The sequence below is a fragment of the Ranitomeya imitator genome, chromosome 3 (assembly GCF_032444005.1).
Source record: "Ranitomeya imitator isolate aRanImi1 chromosome 3, aRanImi1.pri, whole genome shotgun sequence".
Lineage (NCBI taxonomy): Eukaryota > Metazoa > Chordata > Amphibia > Anura > Dendrobatidae > Ranitomeya > Ranitomeya imitator.
Window position 1 is genome coordinate 89,723,220 of NC_091284.1, and position 21,102 is coordinate 89,744,321.

At 43.5% G+C, this 21,102-nt stretch overlaps 1 protein-coding gene across 1 annotated transcript in view; it reads left to right on the forward strand.

The window, feature by feature from the left end:
* The window catches only part of LOC138672764 (uncharacterized), a 143,877-nt gene that overhangs the window by 66,725 nt on the left and 56,050 nt on the right, over positions 1–21,102 (forward strand). The window contains exons 11-14 of the mRNA XM_069761099.1: positions 2,455–2,530; positions 2,776–2,865; positions 4,081–4,171; positions 4,680–4,772. Of these exons, the coding sequence (XP_069617200.1) occupies positions 2,455–2,530; positions 2,776–2,865; positions 4,081–4,171; positions 4,680–4,772 (350 nt within the window). The remainder of the gene's footprint in view (positions 1–2,454; positions 2,531–2,775; positions 2,866–4,080; positions 4,172–4,679; positions 4,773–21,102) is intronic.

A 21,102-nucleotide genomic window follows, 5' to 3' on the forward strand; every position in this document is an offset into this window, starting at 1 on the left:
TTTATTTTTCCATCAACATAGCCATATCAGGGCTTGTATTTTGCATGGCAAGTTGTACTTTTGAACGACATCATTATGATGTGATGCACTGGAAAGCAGGTACAAAATGTAAGTGTGTTAAAAAAAATATTTAAAAAGTGCCATTTCAATTTTTTTTTATATTTTTTTGTGCAGGTGGGGTTATTTACCATGTTTGCTATATGATAATACTGACCTGGCAATATAATTCTGCAGGTCAGTATGATTATGCAGTTGCCAAACATGTATAGGGCTTTTTTTTTATTTAAGTGGGGAGAAAAAAAAATCGGAAATTCATAAAAAAAAAAACTAATTGTCTCTTCAGAGAGGAAGAGGACTAGAACTCTTTCCCAGAGGAGCATTGCAGCTTTAAGTCTCCTCACCTTGACATGCTTATCATGTCACTCTCCGCAAGGAGAAACGATACTTCTTAAAAAATAAAACAACACTTTTCTTGTGTTGCCATTGTCCAAGACCGGTAACGCTTGCAATTTTAGGGATATTGTGCTATGTGATAGCTTATTTTTTGCACCTTGAGATGTCGATTTTACTCATACTATTTTGGGTTAGATAAGATGTTTTGATCACCTATTATTGCAATCTTGCGGCGGTCAAAAACATTATTCTGGCATTTTGGTTTTTTTGTTGTTATGTCGTTTATCGATTGAAATAACTGAATTTATATTTTGATAGATCGGACTTTTAAGAATGCAGCGATACCAAATATGTGAGGTTTTGGTTTTTATTGTGTTATTTTTAGTGACACAAAAGTGGGGATGATTTGAACTTTGGTGAGTTTTTTTTCATATTTTTGAAAACATTTTTTTAAATTTGACTGTTATTAATATTCCCCTTAGGGGACTTGAAGCTGCAATTTTCTGATCGTTTTTAGTGCAACAGCACTGCTATGCAAAGCTAAAATCACGAGATAGAGGCAGACTTTCACAGGAGAATTGTCATAACAAGAAACAAGTACGACGGTCTTCAGCAGACATCAACCTGTCATAGCAACTCATCGGCGTCCTGCGATCACGTCAAGGGCACGCTGATGGGCACGTTGAATGATGCACCGCCTTCAGGCATGTGATAAATGCCGCAGTCAGAGATTTAATAGGTTAACATTCGCAGGTTCTAGGCACAAGATGGCTGATTAAAGGCAGGGACACAACATGTGGCGTACATATTATAAATATTGATAAATATGCCATGTTCGTTTCACCACGCCTCATCTCGCTCAAGCTTCATACTTTGGTAAAACTGATGAATTTCAAGTTGTACAAAAATTGCATACAAATATCAAAAGACTTATCATCACTTCTTAAACAGAAAACAGGTGAGTACAGGTGCTTACTAAGAGAAGCCATCTCCATATATAATCAACAAATAAAGTTGCACTGTGTAGCGCTATAGCATGCAAACATGAAATATATGAAATGTGAATTGCATTACTGCTCTAGAAAATTGGAAAAATTAAGAATACTTAGCACATAAATTGGCCAATTCATGTGTACCCGGCAGCCACGATAAAGCGATTCTCATTGCTCGTAACCTGTCTAATGTGAATCATCTCTTAGGCTGAAGCCTACATTTATATGGGAAATTACATGTATATGTTAATTACAATAGAATTCTACCTTCCAATATAAATGTTGGCTTCAGCCTAAGAGAGGATTCACATTAGGCAGGTTCTTGGCAACGAGAATCGCCTTATCATGGCTGACGGGTACACATGAATTGCCCAATTTATGCATTCTCATTTCTTCCAAATTTCTAGAGCAGTAATGCAATTCAAATTTCATATATTTCATGTTTGTATGCTATAGCACTACAGAGTGCTACTTTATTTTTTGGTTTGTGCAAAAATTGTATGACATTTCAAGGTATTTTATGCCAAAAACTGACAAAAAAAACCCACTTTGATAGATCGGGCCCACTATCTGTAGTAGCTGCTACAGAGAAAATGTAGCACTAGTTAATGGCCATTTAAATAAATGCTTCCCGGGCGCATGCTCAGTAATGTTTTGTGTTCTGCCCGCAATAGTGCAGAGCAAAGTGCGCCTGCGCGAGGCAACAATGCTAATGAACAGATGCGATATCTCTTTCGGATGTGTGGATGACACTGGGCGTGCCCAGCAAGGTGGCGGCACAGACGCCGAGAAAATGATGCCCATTGGACTGGGCCATAAGCATTTACATACAGAGCAGGGAAAATAAAAAAAAGTATTTTTGGTGGTATACAGGGGGAGTTAAGAGATGATGGAGACATTTGTGAAATGCAGTACGGGCGCTCGGAAAGGCGGCGGCATTGGTTCACAAACTAAAAAACTGGTGACAGGTTCCGTTTAAAATTATCTGTTTAAAATATTTAAAAAATTGGCATTATAACATATTATAAATACACTTGAAATGTAATATTATTGTACTTATATTTTTAAGTGACCCCACATTGGAGTTATGTTACCAAACTGACAACATATCCAAGAACAAGGCCACAAGATAGAAGAGAAGCAAGGTAAGATTTGTTTCAAATTAATACAATCTTATCGGTAAGATTACATTTTTCCATTAGAATGAACTTGATTGAAAAACAAAGCTAAAAAGACAGTTTGCTGAAAATAAAAAATGTCTGAGCTGTGTTATCAGGAGCCACCGATATTTCAGGCAAAGGACAAGGAGAATGCAGAATAAGTCATACTATTAGTCATATAAATGTCAGGGTTGTTGACTTAATGGCTCTCATTATTTGTGTAATTGCAGAGAAGAACGGGAAATGTTAAAAAGGCAGATGGCTGAAAACGAACAAAGAGAAGAACAAAACAGAATTCAGCAAGAAGAGGAACAAAAAAGGTGAAAAATGTTTTATACATAGATATTAGAAAAAAACATTTCTATAAGAAGAGCACTACACAAACTTTAATTTCAATAAAACTAGTCATAAAAAATGTGTTATTAGGAAAAAGTAAAAATGTAATTAAAAAAAGAATAAATTGGACCGTAAGCCGACAGTATGCTTATTTTTGTTATAAAGTATAAAAGCATAAGTCATCATTTTGTTAGAAGAACGTGGCCTGATTTATTACAGGTAAATAGTTATTCTTATCGCAAACCTCTCATGTTCTTCTGCCAAAAATGGATCAGTGGCCGCAGTAGCATGACTTGAAGTTCATGGGACCCAATACTAAACCTCCACTAGTGCCTTCAACCGTCATGGGTTTTTTAAATAGTGTTATGCCCCCTAGGCTTTAGGGCCAAGGTAGAACTACCACCCCTGCACCCGCTACAGTTACTCCCCTGGGCGGCCATGCATGTGTGTTTCTCTAGAGTACTTTCTATGGGAATTAGGAAAATTTCAATGCACACTTACCCTGGGGACTCATTTTCAAGTTCCAGAGGTGAGACTCATATTTAAGTGTCCAAAATGAAAATACCCCTTTGATAGCTCATGCACATGGTCATATTACGGATGAGTATTGTATGGTGTATATAATCTGTAATGGGGCACTACTATACCACCCTGACTTCAAACAAAGGCATGCAGAGGTTTATTTCTCACCGATTCTGATACTCAGCAGAAGAGTTATAAAAAATAAAAGAAGTGCCATGTGCGTGGACTCTTAGTCCCAATTTACCAATTCATCAAAACTTTTACAGCAGAAAACTGATGCAAAACACCTTAAACAGTGCAAAATTTTGGGGTTGTGAAAAAATTTTGCAACATTTGGCATTTGAACGTAGTTTGAAGCAGCTCCACCGAAATGGACAAAGCTGGAGAGGAGCCAAGGCGAAATGAGGCATGGCTATGCCTGCCCATCAAATTCAACAAAGGAGCCAGCGTTTCTCAAACCAGAAATGCTTGTCCAGTTTCTGCCTGAAGAAGCATTTCTGGCGAAGGGCACGGAGGCGCACGACACTGAGAAGATGCGCCAAATGCGCAACAGCTGTCCTTAATGAATAAACCTTATAGTGTGATCATTGCATACAGAATGGCAAAAGTATACTATAAGAGCAAGTGACACTATATAATAATATACATGAGCTAATTGCTGAATATTTGTAATGTAGGCAACACGAAGAAAGGCTCAATCAAATTCTGGCAGAAACTAGAAGAAAACATAAAGAAGATAAAGCAGCTCTGGAAGATCAGCTTAAGCAGGTCCCTTTACATTTTTTTTTTCTGAACTGTATTTATTATGAATATTACTTTATCTTTAATTTAAAAAAAAATTATATTTCTTAGCTTGAAAACTGCAAGATTACTATTTATTTTTATAAAGATTGCAATATAAAGAAAAGAACATTACTAAAACAAAAAATACATGTAACACAATGACGTGATTTAAACAATAGGCCATTATCTGATGATGGGTTCCCTTTACAAGGGCTCATATACCCACAGGTCTTCCATGTATTAAAATATCATGACTCTATTAGTAATGTTTCAAGTGAAGAATACCTTCATAATGCAGTATTCTAATTCTCATAGAATCCATGAGAAACAGATGTTTCCAGCTGAGTTCCGGACGTTGGCATCCCTGTATACAACAATGGTGGCACCTAATATGTGTGTAATTGGAAAAAAAAATGATTCTTCTATAGTATCATAAATGAATAACATGAATTGATTATTTTTTTACGTTTTTGGTGGTTATGTTTTAAACCAGGAGCAACAGCAGAGATACGAAATGGAGAAAAAGGCGACACAGCAAATAAATGAGCTACAAGGACAGATCAGGATGCTATTGAAGCAAAGAAAGGTAAAGATCGATATTTATCTCATTATTTGCTTTCCACTTCTCTAAACACAATGAAAGAGTTAGAACACAAAAATTTTTCTTTTGCTTTCTTGTTTTTCTGCTGTCACCAAGATATATACACTGCGCCACGTCTAAACTGCAACTTCAGCTAAGCCACTGCCCAATTTATACAGAGGGGCAATGTCACATTATACTGTTCTACAAATATGCCATATAACAGAGGGTGCCTAGTAGAAATGTAATATAAACGGGCAATATCAAGCAATGTGGCACAGTCCTGTCTGTATGTTTTTGTTTAAACAGAGAAATAACCTTCACCACTCAATAAGGTCCACTCTAGCTTCAATTTCCAAAGGGTAGATTTATTTTAGCACAGCCGATAAACAACAGACATCATAGTTTCCGACGTTTCGGCAATTTTATGCCTTTTTCAAGGAAGTCTGTAGGGAGTAATTGCCGCCTTTTAAAACTATAAGCAGGATCTGCTATCAATGGGAACGGCAAAATAGGCTATAACAGCGGGGAGATCGGCGTGTGTCCGGTGTGCGTCCGGTGAAGGTCACCGGACGCACACCGTACACACGCCGATCTCCCCGCTGTTATAGCCTATTTTGCCGTTCCCATTGATAGCAGATCCTGCTTATAGTTTTAAAAGGCGGCAATTACTCCATACAGACTTCCTTGAAAAAGGCATAAAATTGCCGAAACGTCGGAAACTATGATGTCTGTTGTTTATCGGCTGTGCTAAAATAAATCTACCCTTTGGAAATTGAAGCTAGAGTGGACCTTATTGAGTGCCGAAGGTTATTTCTCTGCTTAGATTTATATTTATTCCTTCTGAGCACCTCCTTAATATTGAGTGCGCCATTTCTGACTTTAATATTGTATGTTTTTGTTAACATGTTATGATCCAGGTTCATCAAAGTGATTATGCCAGAAGTCAGGCGTAAATCCCTTTGAATGTCACAACAAGTAGTTGTTCAATAATTTAGCTATTTTTGACTATTTTAACGCAATTTCACACTGCTTTGACAAAGTTCAGGGGCATGATGCTATACCTCGTCTAATTCATGACACGCTGTAGCGTACCTTATGGCAGAAATCTTAATCCCCTATCCCATTGAGAAAGCGATATTTTACATGCGACACATGCGTCGGGGTCCTGCCCAGGGGCGGACTTACCGCATGTGCAGCCGGCGCGACTGTACCAGGGCCCAGAGGGTGGAGGGGGCCCTTGCAGGCAGGGGAGTACAGCCAGGGGCCCGGCTTTCTGCTGCTTCAGTAGACAGTTGCCGGCACTGTACTGTACTTTAGATGTGTACAAATGCCGGTGCGGCCATCCCTGTATTGCAGACAGTGCCAGCCGTATGTGTGGGCATGTCTGCATCAAAATGCAGTGTGTGACCCTGAGCCCGGCTCCAGGACGTCCTGCATTATATTTTAGATTTAGATATACATTATAATGTGATGTCCTGCAGCCTGGTCCAGGAGTGCTCAGTCAGTGCAAATACCACTGTATATTTGCTCATACTCTAGAACACAATACCCAGGACAGAGATTAGTATATGGCTTGTATACAACGGATCTGGACAAAGCGTGGCAATCGGATCGAGTAGCCAAAGGCCCAAAAACACTGGTCCTCAGGCCGCACTATATGGTCGCCCTGCATCCACATTTTACCACAATCTACATCTTCAGGATGCAGGTAGCGGTTAATATAATGGTGGAGGACGGAACCACCAGCTCCTTCCAACAGTCAGCATGTGTGACTGAGACAGCAGACGCAATGACGTCACTATATCGCTTCTGCTGTGTGAAGTGTAAGTGCATGCAGCAAAGACTGGAGAAGAGCGTCATGGGAATGGGAGCGAGGTGAGCGTGTGTGTGTGTGTGTTTTTTTCTTGTTCAATACGTGTGTGGGATTTGTTCCTGTATATAGATGGCCATGTGATGGCACATACTATATATCTGGGGATATGCGATGGCTTACTACATATATATATATATATATATATATATATATATATATATATATATTGTATATATATACACACACGCACACTGTTCAAAAAAATAAAGGGAACACTTAAACAACAGAATCTAAGGCAGACTCGTGTAGAGGAAATACTGTAGTCACGGCATGGTTATAAGTGTGAACATGGGTAGAAACTGTCTTGTTTGTTAAACAACTGCTAGTATAACCACACCATTGTCAAAGAAGGACTTTTACCATTTTTGCATGCTAAACTGGCTACATCATGATAAAGTAGCTGAAGATCTGAATAAAATGTAGTTTTTATTTTAATTTCTTACCTCTGTTGCAGAGTTGAGCTTGTAAAGTTTATATACTACTTTCCAGTATAACCAAAGGGGCATTAGCAGAGATTCTTCTCTGGGGTGTTTTATTTTTTTCCCCTGTATGATGTTGACCAATCATTGAAGAGAATGCATGCTCAGCACTTTTCATAGATTGTTGGATTAATGTGTGGCTAACCTTTCCTACCAAAGCTAAGATATAATTTTCTCACAGGGATGTTCCACTACCCCATGTAAAATAAAAACATTATATACTGCTCAAAAAAATAAAGGGAACACTTAAACAACAGAATCTAACTCCAAGTAAATCAAACTTCTGCGAAATCAAACTGTCCACTTAGGAAGCAACACTGTATGACAATCAATTTCACATGCTGTTGTGCAAATGCAATAGACAACAGATGGAAATTATTGGCAATTATCAAGACACCCTCAATAAAGGAGTGGTTCCGCAGATGGGGACCACAGACCACATCTCAGTATCAATGCTTTCTGGCTGATGTTTTGGTCCCTTTGAATGTTGGTTATGCTTTCACACTTGTGGTATTATAAGACTTACTCTACAACCCACACAAGTGGCTCAGGTAGTGCAGGTCATCCAGTATGGCACATCAATGCGAGTTGTGGCAAGAAGGTTTCCTGTGTCTGTCAGCGTAGTGGCGCTACCAGGAGACAGGCCAGTACACCAGGAGATGTGGAGGGGGCCATAGGAGGGCAACAACCCAGCAGCAGGATCGCTATCTCCGCCTTTGTGCAAGGAGGAACAGGAGGAGCTCTGCCAGAGCCCTGCAAAATGACCTCCAGCAGACCAAAAATGTGCATGTGTCTACACAAACGGTTAGAAACCGACTCCATGAGGATGGTCTGAGGGCCCGAAGTCAACAGATGGGGGTTGTACTCACAACCCAACACCGTGCAGGAGGCTTGGCATTTACTACAGAACACCAGGATTGGCAAATTCGCCAGTGCTCTTCACAGATGAAAGCAGGTTCACAGTGAGCACATGTGACAGACGTGACAGAGTCTGGAGACGCCGTGGAGAGCGATCTGCTGCCTACAACATCCTTCAGCATGACCAGTTTGACAGTGGGTCAGTAATGGTGTGGGGTGGCGTTTCTTTGGAGGGCAGCACAGCCCTCCATATGCTCGCCAGAGGTAGCCAGACTGCCATTAGGTACCGAGATGAGATCCTCAGACCCCTTGTGAGACCATATGCTGGTGCGGTTGGCCCTGGTTTCCTCCTACTTCAGGACAGTGTCAACCTCATGTGGCTGGAGTGTGTCAGCAGTTCCTGCAAGATGAAGGCATTGAAGCTATGGACTGGCCCGCCCATTCCCCAGACCTGAATCCGATTGCGCACATCTGGGACATCATGTCTCGCTCCATCCACCAACGTCAGGTTGCACCACAGACTGTCCAGGAGTTGGCAGATGCTTTAGTCCAGGTCTGGGAGGAGATCCCTCAGGACCATCTGCTGCCTCATCACGAGCATGCCCAGGCATTGTAGGGAGGTCATACAGGCATGTGGAGGCCACACACAATACTGAGCATCTTTTCCTTGTCATGAGGCATTTCCACTGAAGTTGCATCAGCCTGTAATTTGATTTTCCGCTTTGATTTTGAGTATCATTCCAAATCCAGACCTCCATGGGATATTCATTTTGATGCCTAGGATGTGGTATTTTAGTGTTCCCTTTATTTTTCTCAGCAGTGTATATTTTATATATATATATATATATATATATACATATATATATATATATATATATATATATATATATATATATATATATATATATATATACACTAGATTGTGGCCCGATTCTAACGCATCGGATATTCTAGAATATGCATGTCCCCGTAGTATATGGACAATGATGATTCCAGAATTCGCGGCAGCCTGTGCCCGTCGCTGATTGGTCGAGGCAACCTTTATGACATCATCGTCGCCATGGCAACCATTATGACATCATAATCGCTGTGCCCGTTGCCTGGCGGCCTCGACCAATCAGACGCGGGATGTCTACGTCCTTTATGACATCATCGTCGCTGTGCCCGTCGCTGATTGGTCGAGGCCTGGCAGCCTCGACCAATCAGACGCGGGATTTCCAGGACAGACAGACAGACGGAAAAACCCTTAGGCCATCTATATATATATATATAATTGTCTAAGGGTTTTTCCGTCTGTCTGTCTGTCTGTCCTGGAAATCCCGGCTCTCTGATTGGTCGAGGCCGCCAGGCCTCGACCAATCAGAGACTGGCACAGCATCGACGTAGAAATCCTACGTCTCTGATTGGTCGAGGCCGCCAGGCGGCCTCGACCAATCAGCGATGGGCACAGTATCGACGTAGATGTCATAATGGTTGCCATGGCGATGATGATGTCATAAAGGTTGCCTCGACCAATCAGCGACGGGCACAGTCTGCCGCAAATTCTGGAATCATCATTGTCCATATACTACGGGGACATGCATATTCTAGAATACCCGATGCGTTAGAATCGGGCCACAATCTAGTTATATATATATATATATATATATATATATATATAGCTTCAGTGGGGAAAGAAAAGTATTTAGTCAGCCTCCAATTGTGCAAGGTGTCCCACTTAAAGGGAAGGTGCCACCAGTTTTCTTGTAGTTTGTTTGTTTGTGAAATTAAGCTTTAAATAGTAATTAAAATGCATTAATGCAATGTTTGCACTGTTTGCAAATATTTCTATGTGACAAATATTATATATTTTCTTACAAATATATATATTTACCACTAGGGGGAGCATTTTCCGTTTTAGACCTCAAGCAGATATAGTAAGACTTACCAGCTTTACTGTTAGCAGCAAAATTGGGGCAGTAACTGCTGACATCACCATTCCCCTCCCCTTTTGGGTGGTCTAGTATTCATGGGGCAGAATAAAGAGTAGCATCAAAGGGCAGTGCCATTTTGTGGGTGACTGCCCTGTGATCTGCTATCACCAGCAGTTACTGTTTTTCTCTCTCCCTTCAGTCTCTCTCACCCAGATTACACTATTCACTCACCCACCTCCACAATGTCTGGCCATTCACTGCAGACCTGCAGCTCCTTATCTTATCTTAGGAAAGGATGAATCACAACTCCTGCCAAGCAGCTGACAGCTCCTTTTCCGATAATGCTAATGGTACAATGTTCCTTTTTAATGTCTCTGCTATTCTGACTGCTTTTCTCCTGCATTTTACTACTGTCAGCCCTCAATCTAGGATCTGTTCTGCTGGAAGAAGTACTGCTTCTGTTAGCAGATCTGAGGGCTCCATGAATATGGCAGCAGAACACTCCCACTACTGTGAATTGTACAGCCCACAGAGTTGTGCCCAGTTCACAGCAGTGACAGTTCTATTACAATAGATAGGGTTGGCATCTGTCTGTTATCTCCTATAACCATGGGGTGCCGTATTATGACACTGATAGTGTCGTGCTGCTACTGTGAAAACAAGAAGTTAGCCTCCAGTGCCTTCTTTAAACTTCTATAACACAAGAAATATGTTTCAAATGCAATGAAAACTTGGTTATAACAGCATGTTATGCTACATTATATTGATTTATTAATGATCTACAAATGTGGTACCTTCCCTTTAAAAAGATGAGAGAGGCCTGTAGGTGACATCATAGGTAGACCACAACTATGAGAGCTGAAATGAGAAAACAAATCCAGAAAATCACCTTGTCTGATTTGGCAAGATTTATTTTGCAAATTTGAAAATTATGAAGGAAATAAGTACCGTATGTACTCGAGTATAAGCCGACCCGAGTATAAGCCGACCCCCCTAATTTTGCCACAAAAAACTGGGAAAACTTATTGACTCGAGTATAAGCCTAGGGTGGAAATGCAGCATTTACCGGTGAATTTCAAAAATAAAAATAGATCATTATTTCCCCATAGTTGTGCCCCATATAGTGCTCTGCACCGTTCATATTTCCCCATAGCTGTGCCGCATACAGTGCTCTGCACCGTTCATTTTGTCCCATAGCTGTGCCCCATATAGTGCTCTGCATCGCTCATTTTGTCCCATAGCTGTGCCCCATATAGTGCTCTGCACCGTTCATTTTGTCCCATAGCTGTGCCCCATATAGTGCTCTGCACCGTTCATTTTGTCCCATAGCTGTGCCCCATACTGTGCTCTGCACCGTTCATTTTGTCCCATAGCCGTGCCCCCATACTGTGCTGTTGTGAATTCTGTGGCTGAATTCACTCCTGTGGTCACAAGTGGTACTGCAGCTTCTGAGCTTCCTCCCTCAGGTGTTCTGGTGAGCTCGTTAACTGCTTCATTACTTAACTCCGCCTGATGCTGCTATCCTTGCTCCTTGTCAATGTTTCAGTGTTGGATCTGAGCTTCTCCTGATTGTTCCTGTGACCTGCTGCTCTGTATAGCTAAGTGCTTTTTGCTTTTTTGTTGCTTTTTTTCTGTCCAGCTTGTCTTTTGTTTTGCTGGAAGCTCTGAGACGCAAAGGGTGTACCGCCGTGCCGTTAGTTCGGCACGGTGGTTTTTTTTTGCCCCCTTTGCGTGGTTTTGCTTTAGGGTTTTTTGTAGACTGCAAAGTTCGCTTTACTGTCCTCGCTCTGTCCTAGAATATCGGGCCCCACTTTGCTGAATCTATTTCATCCCTACGTTTTGTCTTTTCATCTTACTCACAGTCATTATATGTGGGGGGCTGCCTTTTCCTTTGGGGAATTTCTCTGGGGCAAGTCAGGCCTATTTTTCTATCTTCAGGCTAGCTAGTTTCTTAGGCTGTGCCGAGTTACCTAGGTAGTTGTTAGGCGCAATCCACAGCCGCTTTTAGTTGTGTTTAGGATAGGATCAGGTGTGCAGTCTACAGAGTTTCCACGTCTCAGAGCTCGTTCTTGTATTTTTGGGTATTTGTCAGATCACTGTGTGCGCTCTGATCTCTAAGCACACTGTGTTTCTGGATTGCCTTCATAACACCTGTCATTAGCAAACATAACAGTACAAGGAGCCAAACTAATGATTCTCAATAGAGGGAAAGAAAAAGTTCTGACATCATTTTTTTTTTTTTTTCTGCTCTGTGTTCACTTTTTTTTTTTTTTCCCCTAGACATTTGGGTGATTCTGGACACAGGTGTGGACATGGATATTCAGGGTCTGTGCTCTTCAATGGATAATCTCGTTATAAATGTACAAAAAATTCAAGATACTATTGATCAGAAATCTATGTTAAAACCAAGAATTCCTATTCCTGATTTGTTTTTTGGAGATAGAACTAAGTTTCTAAGTTTCAAAAATAATTGTAAGCTATTTCTGGCCTTGAAACCTCATTCTTCTGGTAATCCTATTCAACAGGTTTTGATTATTATTTCTTTTTTGCGTGGCGACCCTCAAGACTGGGCATTTTCTCTTGCGCCAGGAGACCCTGCATTGAGTAGTGTCGATGCGTTTTTCCTGGCGCTCGGATTGCTGTACGATGAGCCTAATTCAGTGGATCAGGCTGAGAAAAATTTGCTGGCTTTGTGCCAGGGTCAGGATGATATAGAAGTATATTGTCAGAAATTTAGGAAATGGTCAGTACTCACTCAGTGGAATGAATCTGCGCTGGCAGCTTTGTTCAGAAAGGGTCTCTCTGAGGCTCTTAAGGATGTCATGGTGGGATTTCCTATGCCTGCTGGTTTGAATGAGTCTTTGTCTTTGGCCATTCAGATCGGTCGACGCTTGCGCGAGCGTAAATCTGTGCACCATTTGGCGGTACTGCCTGAGGTTAAACCTGAGCCTATGCAGTGCGATAGGACTATGACTAGAGTTGAACGGCAGGAATACAGACGTCTGAATGGTCTGTGTTTCTACTGTGGTGATTCCACTCATGCTATTTCTGATTGTCCTAAGCGCACTAAGCGGTCCGCTAGGTCTGCCGTCATTGGTACTGTACAGTCCAAATTCCTTCTGTCCATTACCTTGATATACTCTTTGTCGTCGTTTTCTGTCATGGCGTTTGTGGATTCGGGCGCTGCCCTGAATCTGATGGATTTGGATTATGCTAAACGTTGTGGGTTTTTCTTGGAGCCTTTGCGGTGTCCTATTCCATTGAGAGGAATTGATGCTACACCTTTGGCCAAGAGTAAACCTCAATACTGGGCCCAGCTGACCATGTGTATGGCTCCTGCACATCAGGAAGTTATTCGCTTTCTGGTGTTGCATAATCTGCATGATGTGGTCGTGTTGGGGTTGCCATGGCTACAGACCCATAATCCAGTATTGGATTGGAATTCCATGTCGGTATCCAGCTGGGGTTGTCAGGGGGTACATGGTGATGTTCCATTTTTGTCGATTTCGTCATCCACCCCTTCTGAGGTCCCAGAGTTCTTGTCTGATTATCAGGATGTATTTGAAGAGCCCAAGTCCGATGCTCTACCTCCGCATAGGGATTGTGATTGTGCTATCAATTTGATTCCTGGTAGTAAATTCCCTAAAGGTCGATTATTTAATTTATCCGTGCCCGAACACGCCGCTATGCGCAGTTATGTGAAGGAATCCCTGGAGAAGGGACATATTCGCCCATCGTCATCACCACTGGGAGCAGGGTTCTTCTTTGTAGCCAAGAAGGATGGTTCGCTGAGACCGTGTATTGATTACCGCCTTCTTAATAAGATCACTGTTAAATTTCAGTATCCCTTGCCATTGTTATCTGACTTGTTTGCTCGGATTAAGGGGGCTAGTTGGTTCACTAAGATAGATCTTCGTGGTGCGTATAATCTGGTGAGAATCAGGCAAGGAGATGAATGGAAAACTGCATTCAATACGCCCGAGGGTCATTTTGAGTATCTAGTGATGCCGTTCGGACTTGCCAATGCTCCATCTGTGTTTCAGTCTTTTATGCATGACATCTTCCGTGAGTATCTGGATAAATTCCTGATTGTTTACTTGGATGACATTTTGATCTTCTCAGATGATTGGGAGTCTCATGTGAAGCAGGTCAGAATGGTTTTTCAGGTCCTGCGTGCTAACTCTTTGTTTGTGAAGGGATCAAAGTGTCTCTTCGGTGTGCAGAAAGTTTCATTTTTGGGGTTCATCTTTACCCCTTCTACTATCGAGATGGATCCAGTTAAGGTCCAAGCCATCCAGGATTGGATTCAGCCGACATCTCTGAAAAGTCTGCAAAAGTTCCTGGGCTTTGCTAATTTTTATCGTCGCTTCATCTGTAATTTTTCTAGCATTGCCAAACCATTGACCGATTTGACCAAGAAGGGTGCTGATTTGGTTAATTGGTCTTCTGCTGCTGTGGAAGCTTTACAGGAGTTGAAGCGTCGTTTTTGTTCTGCCCCTGTGTTGTGTCAGCCAGATGTTTCTCTTCCGTTCCAGGTCGAGGTTGATGCTTCTGAGATTGGAGCAGGGGCGGTTTTGTCACAGAGAGGTTCTGATTGCTCAGTGATGAAACCATGTGCTTTCTTTTCCAGGAAGTTTTCGCCCGCTGAGCGTAATTATGATGTGGGCAATCGAGAGTTGCTGGCCATGAAGTGGGCATTCGAGGAGTGGCGTCATTGGCTTGAAGGAGCTAAGCATCGCGTGGTGGTATTGACTGATCATAAGAACTTGACTTATCTCGAGTCTGCCAAGCGCTTGAATCCTAGACAGGCCCGTTGGTCGTTATTTTTTGCCCGCTTCGACTTTGTGATTTCGTACCTTCCGGGCTCTAAAAATGTGAAGGCGGATGCTCTGTCTAGGAGTTTTGTGCCCGACTCTCCGGGTTTATCTGAGCCAGTGGGTATCCTCAAGGAAGGAGTCATTGTGTCTGCCATCTCCCCTGATTTGCGGCGGGTGCTGCAAAAATTTCAGGCGAATAAACCTGATCGTTGTCCAGCAGAGAAACTGTTCGTCCCTGATAGGTGGACTAATAAACTTATCTCTGAACTTCATTGTTCGGTGTTGGCTGGTCATCCTGGAATCTTTGGTACCAGAGAGTTAGTGGCTAGATCCTTCTGGTGGCCATCTCTGTCACGGGATGTACGTACTTTTGTGCAGTCCTGTGGGATTTGTGCTAGGGCTAAGCCCTGCTGTTCTCGTGCCAGTGGGTTGCTTTTGCCCTTGCCGGTCCCAAAGAGGCCTTGGACACATATTTCGATGGATTTCATTTCTGACCTTCCCGTTTCTCAAAAGATGTCAGTCATTTGGGTGGTCTGTGATCGCTTTTCTAAAATGGTCCATCTGGTGCCCTTGGCTAAATTGCCTTCCTCCTCTGATTTGGTACCTTTGTTCTTTCAGCATGTGGTTCGGTTGCATGGCATTCCTGAGAATATTGTTTCTGACAGAGGTTCCCAGTTTGTTTCAAGGTTTTGGCGAGCCTTTTGTGGTAGGATGGGCATTGACCTATCCTTTTCCTCGGCTTTCCATCCTCAGACTAATGGCCAGACCGAACGAACCAATCAGACCTTGGAAACATATCTGAGATGTTTTGTTTCTGCAGACCAGGATGATTGGGTGTCCTTTTTGCCGTTGGCTGAGTTCGCCCTTAATAATCGGGCCAGCTCGGCTACCTTGGTTTCTCCATTTTTTTGCAATTCTGGGTTCCATCCTCGTTTCTCTTCAGGACAGGTTGAGTCTTCGGACTGTCCTGGTGTGGATTCTGTGGTGGATAGGTTGCAGCAGATCTGGACTCAGGTAGTGGACAATTTGATCTTGTCCCAGGAGAAAGCTCAACTTTTCGCTAATCGCAGACGCCGTGTGGGTCCCCGACTTCGTGTTGGGGATCTGGTTTGGTTATCTTCTCGTCATATTCCTATGAAGGTTTCCTCTCCTAAATTTAAACCTCGTTTTATTGGTCCGTATAGGATTTCTGAGGTTCTCAATCCTGTGTCTTTTCGTTTGACCCTCCCAGACTCCTTTTCCATACATAATGTATTCCATAGGTCGTTGTTGCGGAGATACGTGGCACCTATGGTTCCATCTGTTGAGCCTCCTGCCCCGGTTTTGGTGGAGGGGGAATTGGAGTATATTGTGGAGAAGATTTTGGATTCTCGTGTTTCTAGACGGAAACTCCAGTATCTGGTTAAATGGAAGGGTTATGCTCAGGAAGATAATTCCTGGGTTTTTGCCTCTGATGTTCATGCTTCCGATCTTGTTCGTGCCTTTCATGCGGCTCATCCTGGTCGGCCTGGGGGCTCTGGTGAGGGTTCGGTGACCCCTCCTCAAGGGGGGGGTACTGTTGTGAATTCTGTGGCTGAATTCACTCCTGTGGTCACAAGTGGTACTGCAGCTTCTGAGCTTCCTCCCTCAGGTGTTCTGGTGAGCTCGTTAACTGCTTCATTACTTAACTCCGCCTGATGCTGCTATCCTTGCTCCTTGTCAATGTTTCAGTGTTGGATCTGAGCTTCTCCTGATTGTTCCTGTGACCTGCTGCTCTGTATAGCTAAGTGCTTTTTTGTTGCTTTTTTTCTGTCCAGCTTGTCTTTTGTTTTGCTGGAAGCTCTGAGACGCAAAGGGTGTACCGCCGTGCCGTTAGTTCGGCACGGTGGGTTTTTTTTGCCCCCTTTGCGTGGTTTTGCTTTAGGGTTTTTTGTAGACTGCAAAGTTCGCTTTACTGTCCTCGCTCTGTCCTAGAATATCGGGCCCCACTTTGCTGAATCTATTTCATCCCTACGTTTTGTCTTTTCATCTTACTCACAGTCATTATATGTGGGGGGCTGCCTTTTCCTTTGGGGAATTTCTCTGGGGCAAGTCAGGCCTATTTTTCTATCTTCAGGCTAGCTAGTTTCTTAGGCTGTGCCGAGTTGCCTAGGTAGTTGTTAGGCGCAATCCACAGCCGCTTTTAGTTGTGTTTAGGATAGGATCAGGTGTGCAGTCTACAGAGTTTCCACGTCTCAGAGCTCGTTCTTGTATTTTTGGGTATTTGTCAGATCACTGTGTGCGCTCTGATCTCTAAGCACACTCTGTTTCTGGATTGCCTTCATAACACCTGTCATTAGCAAACATAACACTGTGCTCGGCACCGTTCATTATTGCCCCATATCTGTGCCCCATTGTTATGACCTGGTGGTTAGGAGCACCCGGAATGACCTGATAGTTAAACCTCATAGAGGACGAGCTCTGGGATGTGAGAGCTCTGCTGACCGCAAGCCCTAATGCTATCACACACACTAGAAATAGCCGTGGAGCGCTCCTGACCAGACCTAGGCGCCTCATCACAGCCTAAGAACTATCTAGCCCTAGAGATAGAAAATAAAGCCTACCTTGCCTCAGAGAAATTCCCCAAAGGTAAAGGAAGCCCCCCACATATATTGACTGTGAGTAAAGATGAAAGTCACAAACGCAGAAATGAAACAGGTTTCAGCAAAGGGAGGCCAGACTTACTAAATAGACAGAGGATAGCAAAGGTAACTTTGCGATCAGCACAAAAACGTACAAAAGACCACGCAGAGTGTGCAAAAAGGACCTCCGCACCGACTCACGGTGCGGAGGGGCCACTCTGCATCCCAGAGCTTCCAGCTAGCAAGACAAAATCATGATAACCAGCTGGACAAGAAAACAGTGAACAAATAATGACTATCAGGAACTTAGCTTCTGCAAGAGAAGGCAGGTCACCAGAGAGATCCAGGAGCGAACTGAACCAATGCAAAAACATTGACAGCTGGCATGGAGTAACGATCTGAGAGGAGTTAAATAGAGCAGCCAACCAAAGGATCAACCACGTCACCTGTGCAAGGAACCTCAGAAGCAGCAGCTCCACTCACAGCCACCAGAGGGAGCCCATAGACAGAACTCGCCGAAGTACCATTCACGACCACAGGAGGGAGTTCGACAAGAGAATTCACAACAGTACCCCCCCCCCTTGAGGAGGGGTCACCGAACCCTCAACAGAGCCCCCAGTCCGATCAGGATGAGCCAAATGAAAGGCACGAACAAGATCGGCAGCATGAACATCAGAGGCAAAAACCCAGGAATTATCTTCCTGACCATAACTCTTCCACTTGACCAGGTACTGGAGTTTCCGTCTCGAAACACGAGAATCCAAAACCTTCTCCACCACATACTCCAACTCCCCCTCGACCAACACCGGGGCAGGAGGATCAACGGAGGGAACCATAGGCGCCACGTATCTCCGCAACAACGACCTATGGAACACATTATGGATGGCAAAAGAAGCTGGAAGGTCCAAACGAAATGACACAGGATTAAGAACTTCAGAAATCTTATATGGCCCAATGAAACGAGGCTTAAACTTAGGAGAGCAAACCTTCATAGGAACGTGACGAGATGACAACCAAACCAAATCCCCAACACGAAGTCGGGGACCAACACAACGCCGGCGGTTAGCGAAACATTGAGCCTTCTCCTGGGACAATGTCAAATTGTCCACCACATGAGTCCAAATCTGCTGCAACCTGTCCACCATCGCATCCACACCAGGACAGTCCGAAGGCTCAACCTGCCCTGAAGAGAAACGAGGATGGAAACCAGAATTACAGAAAAAAGGAGAAACTAAAGCAGCCGAGCTGGCCCGATTATTAAGGGCGAACTCAGCCAAAGGCAAGAAGGACACCCAATCATCCTGATCAGCAGAAACAAAGCATCTCAGATATGTCTCCAAAGTCTGATTAGTTCGTTCGGTTTGGCCATTAGTCTGAGGATGGAAAGCCGAAGAAAAAGACAAATCAATGCCCATGTTAGCGCAAAAGGACCGCCAAAACCTCGAAACAAACTGGAAACCTCTGTCCGAGACGATGTTCTCTGGATTGCCATGCAAACGAACCACGTGCTGGAAAAACAATGGCACCAAATCAGAGGAGGAAGGCAATTTAGATAAGGGTACCAAATGGACCATCTTAGAGAAGCGATCACAAACCACCCAAATGACCGACATCTTTTGAGAAACAGGGAGATCAGAAATAAAATCCATGGAAATATGCATCCAGGGCCTCTTCGGGACCGGCAAGGGCAAAAGCAACCCACTGGCACGAGAACATCAGGGCTTAGCCCGAGCACAAGTCCCACAGGACTGCACAAAAGAACGCACATCCCGTGACAAAGAAGGCCACCAAAAGGATCTAGCCACCAAATCTCTGGTACCAAAGATTCCAGGATGACCAGCCAACACTGAACAATGAATCTCAGAGATAACTCTACTAGTCCATCTATCAGGGACAAACAGTTTCTCCGTAGGACAACGGTCAGGTCTATCAGCCTGAAACTTTTGCAGCACACGCCGCAAATCAGGGGAAATGGCAGACAAAATTACCACTTCTTTAAGAATACCCGCCGGCTCCGGAACACCCGGAGAGTCAGGCACAAAACTCCTTGACAGGGCATCAGCCTTCACATTCTTAGATCCCAGAAGGTATGAAACCACAAAATCAAAACGGGAGAAAAAGAGCGACCATTGAGCCTGTCTAGGATTCAACCGTTTGGCAGACTTGAGACAAGTCAAATTCTTGTGATCCGTCAAGACCACCACGCGATGTTTAGCTCCTTCAAGCCAATGTCGCCACTCCTCGAATGCCCACTTCATGGCCAACAACTCCCGATTGCCCACATCATAATTGCGCTCAGCAGGCGAGAATTTTCTAGAAAAGAAGGCACATGGTTTCATCACCGAGCCATCAGAACTTCTTTGTGACAAAACAGCCCCTGCTCCAATTTCAGAAGCATCAACCTCACCCTGAAAAGGGAGCGAAACATCTGGCTGGCACAACACAGGGGCAGAAGCAAAACGACGCTTCAACTCCTGAAAAGCCTCTACAGCCGCAGAGGACCAATTGACCACATCAGCACCTTTCTTGGTCAAATCAGTCAACGGTTTAGCAATACTGGAAAAATTAGCGATGAAGCGACGATAAAAATTAGCAAAGCCCAGGAACTTCTGCAAGCTCTTCACAGATGTCGGCTGAGTCCAATCGTAAATGGCCTGAACTTTAACAGGGTCCATCTCGATAGTAGAAGCGGAAAAAATGAAACCCAAAAATGAAACCTTCTGAACTCCAAAGAGACACTTTGACCCCTTCACAAACAAGGAATTCGCATGAAGGACCTGGAACACCATTCTGACCTGCTTCACATGAGACTCCCAATCATTCGAAAAGACCAAAATGTCATCCAAATATACAATCATGAATCTATCCAGGTACTCTCGGAAGATGTCATGCATAAAGGACTGAAACACAGACGGAGCATTAGAAAGCCCGAATGGCATAACCAGGTACTCAAAATTGCCCTCGGGCGTATTAAATGCCGTTTTCCATTCATCACCCTGTTTAATTCGCACAAGATTATACGCACCACGAAGATCTATCTTGGTGAACCAACTAGCCCCCTTAATCCGAGCAAATAAATCAGACAGCAGCGGCAAAGGATACTGAAATTTGACTGTGATCTTATTAAGAAGGCGGTAATCAATACAAGGTCTCAAAGAACCATCCTTCTTGGCCACAAAAAAGAACCCTGCTCCCAATGGTGACGACGACGGACGAATATGACCCTTCTCCAAGGATTCCTGTATATAGCTCCGCATAGCGGCGTGCTCTGGCACAGATAAATTAAACAGACGGCCCTTAGGAAACTTACTACCAGTAATCAAATTAATAGCACAGTCGCAATCCCTATGAGGAGGTAGGGCACCAGATTTGGGCTCTTCAAATACATCCCGGTAATCTGATAAAAACTCAGGGATTTCAGAAGGAGTGGAAGGCGAAATTGAAAGCAATGGAACATCACCATGTACCCCCTGACAACCCCAGCTGGACACAGACATTGATTTCCAATCCAAGACTGGATTATGGACCTGTAGCCATGGCAACCCCAAAACGACCACATCATGCAGATTATGCAACACCAAAAAGCGAATATCCTCCTGATGTGCAGGAGCCATGCACATGGTCAATTGAGTCCAGTACTGAGGCTTATTCTTGGCCAAAGGCGTAGCATCAATTCCTCTCAATGGAATAGGATACTGCAAGTGCTCCAAGAAAAAACCACAGCGCCTGGCAAACTCCAAGTCCATCAAATTCAGGGCAGCACCTGAATCCACAAATGCCATTACAGAATAGG